The 11,236-nt window shown below is 37.1% G+C and overlaps 1 protein-coding gene across 1 annotated transcript in view; it reads right to left on the bottom strand.

The window, feature by feature from the left end:
* The window catches only part of CUBN (cubilin), a 396,867-nt gene that overhangs the window by 122,599 nt on the left and 263,032 nt on the right, over positions 1-11,236 (bottom strand). Inside the window, 2 exon segments of the mRNA XM_004391280.1 lie at positions 3,994-4,178; positions 5,066-5,271. Of these exon segments, the coding sequence (XP_004391337.1) occupies positions 3,994-4,178; positions 5,066-5,271 (391 nt within the window).

The raw sequence follows: 11,236 nt of genomic DNA, 5'->3' as shown, positions 1-11,236 counted from the left end.
AAATGAAACAGGAACCATACCTCACACCATACACAAAAACTAATTCAAAATGGATCAAAGGACTAAATATAAAGCCAAAGACTACAAAGATCACAGAAGAAAAAATAGGATCTATGCTAGAGGCCCTAATGCATGCCATTAACAGGATACAAACCATAACCAACAACACACAAACTCCAGCAGATAAGCTAGATAACTGGGATCTTCTAAAAATTAAATACTTATACTCCTCAAAAGACTTCACCAAAAGAGTAAAAAGAGAACCTACAGACTGGGAAAAGTTTTTTGGACATTACAATTCAAATAAAGGTCTAATCTCTAAAATCTACAAGAAAATCCAACACCTCAACAACAAAAAGGCAAATAATCCAATTAAAAAATGGGCAAAGAAAATGAACAGACACTTCACCAAAGAAGACATTCAAGTGGCTGACAGACATATGAGGAAATGCTTGCGATAACTAGCCATTAGAGAAATGCAAACTGAAACCACAATGAGATACCATCTCACCCCGGCATTACTGGCACGAATCAAAAACACTTAACAAATGTTGGAGAGGCTGCGGGGGGATCAGAACTCTTACTCCCTGCTGGTAGGAATGCAAAATGATACAACCATTTTGGAAAATGATATGGTGCTTCCTTAGAAAGCTAGAAATAGAAATACCACACAATCCAGCAATCCCACTCCTAGGAATATATCTTAGAGAAATAAGAGCCATCACACGAACAGACATATGCATACACATGTTCATTGCAGCATTGTTCACAATAGCAAAAAGATGGAAACAACCTAGATGCCCATCAACAGACGAATGGATAAACAAACTATGGTACATACACACAATGGAGTATTATGCAATGATAAAGAATAATGATGAATCTGTGAAGCATCTCATAACATGGATGAAACTGGAGGACATTATGCTGAGTGAAATAAGTCAATCATAAAAGGACAAATATTGTATGAGACCTGTACTGTAAAAACTCATGTAAAAATTTACACACAAAAAGAAACAATCTTTTAACCAATGTCATAAAACAATACGTGTACTACTGTTTCATGAGAAACCATTTGTTCTGTAAGCCTTCACCTGAAGTACAATAAAAATAAAAAATCTTTTTTGGTTATGAGGGATGGGAGGGAAGGGAACTAAATAGACAATAGATAAGTGGTAACTTTGGTGAAGGGTAAGACAGTACATAATACTGGGGAAGCCAGGGCAACTTGTACAAGGAAAGTTCATGGAAGCTCCATAGACACATCCAAACTCCCTGAGGGACTGAATTGCTGGGTGGAGGGCTATGAGCACCATGGTCTCGGGGAACATCTAGCTCAATTGCCATAACACAGTTCATAAAGACAATGTTCTACATTCTACCTTGGTGAGTAGCAACTGGGGGTCTTAAAAGCCTGTGAGCAGCCATCTAAAATACTCCACTGGTCTCACCCCTTTGGGGGCAAGGGAGAATGAAGAGAGCAGGTTACAAGGAAAAGATTAGTCCAAGGGACTAATGGACCACAGCTACCAAGGCTTCCACCAGACTGAGTCCAGTACAGCTAGATGGTGCCCAGCTACCACCACTGACTGCTCTGACTGGGATCACAACAGAGGGTCCTTGACAGAGTTGGAGAAGGATGTAGAACAAAATTCTTTTTTAAAAATTTTTTTATTGTACTTTAGGTGAAGGTTTACAGAACAGTTTCTCATTACACAGTCAGTACACATATTGTTTTATGACATTGGTGAACAACCCCACAACATGTCAACACTCTCCCTTCTCGACCTTGGAAGAGCTTTTTTCTTTTTTGGTGAAAATATACATAGCCAAAGATACACCATTTCAAAAATTTCTACGTGTACAATTCAGTGACATCGATTATGTGCTGCTATTCTCACTATCCTTTTCCAAATTATTCCATCTCCATTATCTTCAGCTCATGGTTCCCTAGGCTTCCCATCAAACCTTTTCAGTTGCTGTTGTCAATTTGATCTCACATAGATAATGCCTCTTTTTTTTTTCTACTTTAAGTGAATGTTTACAGAACATAATAGTATCTCGTTAAACGGTACACATATTGCCCTATGACAATGGTTAACAACCCCACGACATGTCAGCACTGTCGTTTCTAAATGTTGCGTTCCCTGTCACCAGCTTTCCTGTCCACTCCTGCCTTCTAGGCTCTTGTCCCTGGACTTCTGTGCCTCCTTAGTCCCCGGCTGAATGGTGAACCTCGGGAGTGACTTCACCACTGAGATAAAAGGGTGTCCAGGGGTCATACTCTCGGGGTTTCTCCAGTTTCTGGCAGGCCAGTAAATCTGGTCTTTTTTTTGTGTTAGAATTTTGTTCCACATTCTTCTCCAACTCTGTTCATGACCCTTTGTTGTGGTCAGAGCAGTCAGTGGTGGTAGCCAGAGCAGTCAGTGGTGGTAGCCAGGCACCATCTAGCTGTACTGGACTCAGTCTGGTGGAGGCCGTGGTAGCTGTGGTCCATTAGTCCTTTGGACTAATCTTTTCCTTGTATCCTGTTCTCTTCAGTCTCCCTTGCTCCCAAAGGGGTGAGACCAGTAGAGTATCTTAGATGGCTGCTCACAGGATTTTAAGACCCCAGATGCTACTCACCAAGGTAGAATGTAGAACATTGTCTTTATAAACTGTGTTATGGCAATTGAGCTAGATGTTCCCTGAGACATGGTCCGAACAGCCCTCCTCCCAGCAATTCAGTCCCTCAGGGAGTTTGGATGTGTCTATGGAGCTTCCATGAACTTTGTTTGTACAAGTTGTCCTGGCTTCCCCAGTATTGTGTACTCTCTTACCCTTCACCAAAGTTATCACTTGTCTATTGTCTATTTAGTAATAGAAGTACCAAATACTAAATAGAACAAAATTCCAACTCACAAAAAAAGACCAGATTTACTGGCCTGAGAGAGACTGGAGAAACCCCTAGAGTATGGCCTCCGGACACCCTTTTAACTCAGTGGTGAAGTCACTTCCACGGTTCACTGTTCATCCAGGGATTGGACAGCCCCATAAAACAAAACGGGACTAATGTGGCACAGAAGTCCAGGGACAAGGACTAGAAGGCAGGAGGGAACAGGAAAGCTGGTGATAGGAAACCCAAGTTTGAGAAGGGTTAGTGTTGACATGTTGTGGGGTTGTTAACCATAGTCATAAGGCAATATGTTTACCAGCTGTTTAACGAGAAACTATTTGTTCTGTAAACGTTCATCTAAAGTACAAAAAAAAAAAAAAGAATTATCTACGTGAGATCAGATTGACAACAGCAACTCAAAAGGTTTAATGGGAAGCCTAGGGGACAGTGAGTTGAAGATAATGGAGATGAAATAATTTGGAAAAGGATAGTGACAACGGCAGCATAACTGGAAGAATGTAATTGATGTCACTGAATTGTACATGTAGAAATTTTTGAAATGGTGTATCTTTACCCTAAAAAAAAATAAAATAAAAAGGTCTTCCAAGGTCAAGAAGGGAGATGTTGACATGTTGTGGGGTTGTTAACCAATGTCATAAAACAATATGTGTACTTACTGTTTAATGAGAAACTATTTTTTCTGTTAACCTTCATTTAAAGTACAATAAAAAAAATTAAAAAAAAAGTTTTTCAGCCTTGGAAACCTTATGGGGCAATTCTACTCTGTCCTATAGGGTCGCTATGAGTCAGAATTGGCTTGACAACAATGGGTTTTTGGTTTTAAGATATATATTCATGTTTAGACAAAGCCTAACAGATAAAGTACAATAGTGCTAAAAAATCTTAATAAATAAGATAGAGGGTAATAAATAAAGTAGAAGATAATATATATACATCCAGAATTAGATTTATTTATGCAAGCTAGAGTGGGTAATCATGATTTAGCCCAAACCATTCTGCATGATTTGTAAATACTTGAGTAGATATTAACTTAGATTTATTTTTGCCAACAGCAATTCACCAAAATTTACAAGCATTGATTGCATATGGAAACTCACCCTTAATTTGTCATAATAGCAGTTATGTGTTGCTTCGATGTTCATCTCCAAGATTCTACCATGGATAACTTGAGAGGCATTCACATTTACTATCCACTGGTAATTGGAATTATGGGGGTAATTTCCAGGCCATAAGGGAGAGGCAATTTTCCCATGAGTTCCCACAATATTGTCATTGCCAAATACTAGGAGAGAAAACAGAGTAGTAAATCAGACCTACTTAGAGTAGCTCTTTAATCAAATGAAAGAAAGAAAAGCCAAGGGATGCTGAAAAGGATGGACTTTTAATTGACTGTGATTTCTTTCCTGAACACTGAAAGAAACACTGCTTCCTTTTTGGCTTCTGTGCTATCTATTAGTTCCTTGGAGAAGGGTGATTTTGTGAATGGAATTCTATATCCTCAGAAGTTTGCATGGTGTGAAAAAAGGTGATGCCTTTCCTGTGAAACAGTTTCCAAAACGCTCCATTCTCTGATTTTGGTTTCCCTAGTTTACCTTGTTTTACGAGTGAAGAATGTTTTTTAAAAATTCTGTTAGATAAGAAAAACTGGCAGTTTAGCATCACCTATAGAATAGCTAATTATAGAAAACATTGAATAAGAAATAAAACAATTTAGCATTTTATGCTATTAGAAGAATACCTATTGTTAAGATATATGAACCTGTAAATCAATCTTATAATTATATTAAATATCTTTAATTTGAAGAATAAATAATATAAATCTATAGGATTAAATGGGACAAATTTGATATAAAAACACCGAATCCTAAATTACAAGGTACTAGAAGACTCTTTAACAAAACATCATTAAAAAAAATTAATTCAACCTGAGGTAGAAACTAGAGCTTAAAAAGAGAACCATAGAGAATGCTCTTCCTTGTTCTTAATGAGCCATTCATATATAATTTAATTTTTGTGATATATTTTATAAAAAAGTAATTCTACACAAACAATACATGTAGGAGAAACATTTGAAGGACAGCTCATGCTTAGTGCATTGATGAAAAATTTGTTATCATTTCTCATTTGTAAGACACAATCTGGAGGCTATCACTAAGAGAACCAACTTACTGTTAACAAATGTGGCCTGGAAGCCAATGCCACTGCCCGAGCCATCTGAGACAAATCTGACCCACAGGATATGCCCAACAATGGACGAATAATTGAGGGGGAGGATGTGGCCACAGTATCGTCCCACCAAGTGGCCCGTGGCGTTTCCTTCCCGGATCTCCACGAAATCTCTGCTACAGTCCTGAGAGTCTTCCAGCTGGAAAGTTCTGAATTGGGGTGGGGTTGGCGGGGGGGAGAGGAAAAAAAAAAAAAAAAGCTTAGGGGAATTAAATTTATAGAATAAATTTTGGGATTATCCTGAATCACTGGTAGGTGGTTAACCTGTTCACTTTTTTAAAAACTGTAACATTGATCACAATATCCTTTAGCTACCTCAGAAAATTTCTTTTGCTTAAAATGCTTATAAACTCAAAAAATTTCTTTCACTGAAAATGCCTATTCAAGAGATACAAAGACAATACACTGCCTTTAGGAGTTTTCTTTCTAATGGCAAAAATTGGGCAAGAATATAGAGACCATTATAAGGCAAAATATTGTAAGTGCCATTAGAACTAAGAATTGGTATAAAAATTCAAAAGCAGAGATACCACATCTAATTGTGGGACTCAGTAATAGCTTGATGGAGAGATTTCTTGATGTAGAAATGTAAACAGTAGCTGTTTAAGAAAAAGAGATGGCGGGCTGAGAACGCATGCTAGCAAAGGCACATATGCAGAAATGGGTAGAGCATATTTAGAAACTCATAAGAGGCTGAATTTCCTTAGAATATTGTGTACCTCTAGAAAACCATTAAGAGCTCTAACTAGAGCAGTATGATGGGCTAATTTTACAGGATGAAATGGGACAAAATGAACTTAAATGCCATGCAAAGGTATGTGTAGTTAATTCTGTTGTTGTTAGGTGCCATCCAGTCGATTCCAACTCATAGTGACCCTATGTTCAATAGAATGAAACATTGCCAAGTCCTGCGCCATCCTCATAATCATTGCTATGTTTTAGCTGATTGTTGCGGCCACTGTGTCCATTTTGTTGAGGATCTTCTTCTTTTTCATGGACCCTCTACTTTACCAAGCATGATGTTCTCCTCTAGGAATTAGTCGCTCCTGATAATTTGTCCAAAGTACATGAGACAAAGTCTTGCTATCCTCACTCCCAAGGAGCACTCTGGCTGTACTTCTTCCAAGACAGATTTGTTTGTTTTTTTGGCAGTCCATGGTATATTCAATATTCTTCACCAACACCGTAATTCAAATGCATCAAATCTTCTTCAATTTTCCTTATTCATTGTCCAGTTTTCCCATGCATACGAGGTGACTGAAAATACCATGGCTTGGGTCAGGTGCACCTTAGTCCTCTAAATGACATCTTTGCCTTTTAAAGAGGTCGTTGGCAGCAGATTTTCCCAATGCAGTATGTCGTTTGATTTCTTGACTGCTGCTTCCATGCGCACTGATTGTAGATCCAGGTAAAATGAAATCCTTGACAACTCCAATATTTTCTCTGTTTATCATGATGTTGTTTATTGGTCAAGCTTTAAGGATTTTTGTTTTCTTTTTGTTGGGATATAATCCATACTCAAGGCTGTATAGTATTTGATCTTCATCAGTAATTGCTTCAAGTCCTCTTTACTTTCAGCAAGCAGAGCTGTGTCATCTGCATATTGCAGGATCCACACAGTCGAATGCATCTGCATAGTCAATAAAATACAGATAAACATCTTTCTGGTATTCTCTGCTTTCAACCAAGATCCATCTGATATCAGCAGCGATACCCTTCGTTCTACATCTTCCTCTGAATCGGGCTTGAATTTCTGGCAGTTCCCTGTCCATGTACTGCTGCAATAATTTTGAATTATCTTCAGCAAAATTGTACTTGTGTGTGATATTAATGATACTGCTTGATAATTTCCACATTCCATTAGATTACCTTTCTTTGGAATGGAAAAGTAGAAAAATTACAGAATTTGTAATAATAAAGGCTAGTGTTCAAATCCCATTTCTAGACACTTTCAAGCTATAAGAATGTGGCCTATTCAAGTTGTCTTACATTCTGCAACTGTGACATGATAGGCTATAATATTTATCTCATAGGATGATTATATAAACAGTTTGAAACATGTAGGTGCTAAATAAGTGCTTTAAAAACCTAGCTTCGCAATGAGATGACATACATAAAGCCTTGAAGGAAAAAAATTGCCACCCAAGAATTATATATCCAGCAAAATAGTCTCTCAAATATGATGGTGAAATTAGGGCATTTCCAGATAAACAGAAATTTAGGGAATTTGTAAAAATCATACCAAAATTACAAGAAATACTAAAGGGAGACCTCCAGTTAGAAAATCGATAATATCAGATAACAACCCAAGACTAGAACACAGGCAGAACAACCAGATATCAACCCAGATAGGGAAGTCACAAATAAATCAAAGCAAAAACAGTGAAAACAGGGAAACAGAGACATCAATATGTAAAAGATGACAACATTAAAACAAAAAAGAGGGACTTAAAAACGTAGACATAGATTTTTCATATGGAGAGGAAGTCAAGGTGATTAAAAAAAAAAAGACTGGTATAAACTTAGAAAAATAGGGGTAAATATTAAGGTAACCACAAAGGAAACTAATAGTCATACAAGTCAAAATAAAAAACAAGAAAAATATAAAGACTCAGCAAATACAAAATCAACAACAATGAAAAAGATGAAAATACATAAAGAAAAACAACTCAGCACATAAAATTAAGTGGAACAAAGAAACTGTGAACAACACATACACAAAAAAATCAAAATGACAGCACTAAACTCATACCTATCAATAATTACACTGAATGTAAATGGACTAAACGCACCAATAAAGAGACAGAGAGTGGCAGAATGGATAAAAAAAATGATCCGTCTATATGCTGTCTAGAAGAGACACATCTCAAACTCGAAGACACAAACAAAGTAAAACTGAAAGGATGGAAAAAAATATATTAAGAAAACAACAACCAAAAAAGAGCAGGAGTGACAATATTAATCTCTGACAAAATAGACTTTAAAGTAAAATCTACCACAAAGGATAAGGAAGGACGCTATATAATAATTAAAGGGTCAATACACCAGGGGGACATAACCATAATAAATATTTACACATCTAACAACAGGGCTCCAAAATACATAAAACAAACTCTAACAGCATTGAAAAGTGATATAGACATCTCCAAGATAATAGTAGGAGACTTCAACACACCGCTTTCACTGAAAGACAGAACATCCAGAAAGAAGCTCAGTAAAGACACAGAAGATCTAAATGCCATAATCAACCAACTTGATCTCATAGATGCATACCGAACATTCCATGCAACAGCAGCCAAGTTTACTTTCTTTTCCAATGCACATAGAACATTCTCCAGAATAGACAACATATTAGGCCATAAAGCAAGCCTTAACAGAATCCAAGCATTGAATTATTGCAAAGCATCTTTTCTGACCTAAAGCCATAAAAGTAGAAATTAATAACAGAGAAAACAAGAAAAAAAAATCAAACACATGGAAACTGAACAACACGTTGCTCAAAAACTACTGGGTTATAGAAGACATTGAGGATGGAATAAAGAAATTCTCAAATTAGAATGAAAACACATTCTACCGGAACCTTTGGGACACAGCAAAAGCAGTGCCAAGAGGTCATTTTATAGCAATAAATGCACACATCCAAATAGAAGAAAGGAACAAAATCAAAACATTAACCTTACAACTTGAACAAGTAGAAACAGTGCAGCAAAAGAAGCCTTCAGGCAACAGAAGAAAGGAAATAATAAGAATTAGAGCAGAATTAAATGAAATAGAGAATAGAAAAACAATTGAAAGAGTTAACAAGACCAAAAGCTGGTTCTTTGAAAAGATCAACAAAATCGAGAAACCACTGGCCAAACTGACCAAAAAAACAGAACAGGAAACAAATAACCTGAATAAAAAATGAGATGGGTGATATCACAACAGACCCAACTGAAATTAAAAGAATCATAACAGAATACTAAGAAAAATTGTACTTTAACAAATTTGAAAACCTCCAGGAAAAGGACATATTTCTAGAAACTCACTACCTACCTAATCTAACACAAACAGAGGTAGAACAACAAAAGAAGACATTGAAAAGGTAATTAAAAAACTCCCAACAACAACAAAAGAAAGCCCTGGCCCTGACGGCTTTACTGGAGAATTCTACCAAACTTTCAGAGAAGAGTTAGCACCACTATTACTAAAGGTATTTCAGAGCATAGAAAAGGATGGAATACTCCCAAACTCATTCTACAAAGCCAGCATAACCCTGATACCAAAAGCAGGTAAAGACACCACAAAGAAAGAAAATTATAGACCAATATCCCTCATGAACATAGATGCAAAAATTCTCAACAAAATTTCAGCCAATAGAATTCAACAACATATCAAAAAATAATTCACCATGACCAAGTGGGATTCATATCAGGTATGCAGGAATGGATCAACATAAGGAAAACAATCAATGTAATTCATCACATAAATAAAACAAAAGACAAGCACCACATGATCTTATCAATTGATGCAGAAAAGTTATCTGACAAAGTCTAAAACCATTCATGATAAAAACTCTCAGGAAAATAGCAAAAGAAGGGAAATCCCTCAACATAATAAAGGGCATTTATATAAAGCCAACAGCCAACATCACCCTAAATGGAGAGAGTCTGAAAGTATTCTCCTTGACAACAGGAACAGACAAGGATGCCCATTATCACCATTCTTATTCAACCTTGTGCTAGAGGTCCTAGCCAGAGCGATTAGGCTAGAGAAAGAAATAAAGGGCATCCAAATTGGTAAGTGAGAAGCAACAGTATCTCTATTTGCAGATGATATGATCTTATACACAGAAAACCCCAAAGAATCCACAAGAACACTACTGGAACTAATAGATTTCAGCAAAGTATCAGGATACAAGACAAACATACAAAAATCAGTTGGATTCCTCTACACCAACAAAGAGAACTTTGAAAAGGAAATCACCAAATCAATACCATTTACAACAATCCCCAAGAAGATAAAATACTTACGAATAAATCTTATCAGAGACATAAAAGACCTTTACAAAGAAAACTACAAGACACTACTGCAAGAAACCGAAGGAGACTTACTTAAGGGGAAAAACACACCTTGCTCATGGATAGGAAGACTCAACATTGTGAAAATGTCAATTCTACACAAAGCAATCTATAGATACAATGCAATCCTGATCCAAATTCCAATGGCATTTTTTTAATGAGATGGAGACACAAATCACCAGCTTCATATGGAAAGGGAAGAGGCCCTGGATAAGTAAAGCATTACTCAAGAAGAAGAACAAAGTGGAAGGCCTCACACTACCTGATTTTAGAACCTATTATACCACCGGAAACCCCGGTGGCCTAGCAGTTAAGAGTTTGGCTGCTAACCAAACAGTTGGCAGTTCAAGTCCACCAGGCACTCCTTGGAAACCCTATGGGGCAGTTCTACTCTGTCCTACAGGGTCACTATGAGTAGGAATCAACTTGACAGCAAAGGGGGTTATTACACTGCCACAGTAGCCAAAACAACCTGGTACTGGTACAACAGACCAATGGAAAAATAATTGAGAATCCAGATGTAAATTCATCCACCTATGAGCAGCTGATATTTGACAAAGGCCCAAAGTCCATTAAATGGGGAAAAGACAGTCTCTTTAACAAATGGTGCTGGTATAACTGGATATCCATCTGCAAAAAACTGAAACAAGACCCATACCTCACACCATGCACAAAAACTAATTCAATTGGATCAAAGACCTTAATATATCATTTAAAATAATAAAGATCATGGAAGAAAAAATAGATACAACACTAGGAGCCCTAATACATGGCATAAACAGAATCCAAAACATTACTAACAATGCACCAACACCAGAAGAGAAACTAGATAACTGAGAGCTCCTAAAAATCAAACACTTATGCTCATCAAAAGACTTTACCATGGGGACCTCATACCACCAAGAAAGCAGTGCCAGGAGCACATTGCATCCTTTGGACCTGGGGTTCCTGTGTGGAGAAACTCCTAGTCCAGGGGAAGATTGATGAGAAAGACCTTCCTCCAGAGCTGACACAGACAGAAAGCATTCCCCTGGAGCTGATGCCCTGAATTTGG

This window comes from Trichechus manatus, unplaced genomic scaffold (genome assembly GCF_000243295.1).
Source record: "Trichechus manatus latirostris isolate Lorelei unplaced genomic scaffold, TriManLat1.0 scaffold00075, whole genome shotgun sequence".
NCBI lineage: Eukaryota > Metazoa > Chordata > Mammalia > Sirenia > Trichechidae > Trichechus > Trichechus manatus.
The sequence above is the reverse complement of the archived record's forward strand: the minus strand, read 5'-3'. Positions and strand labels throughout refer to the sequence as shown.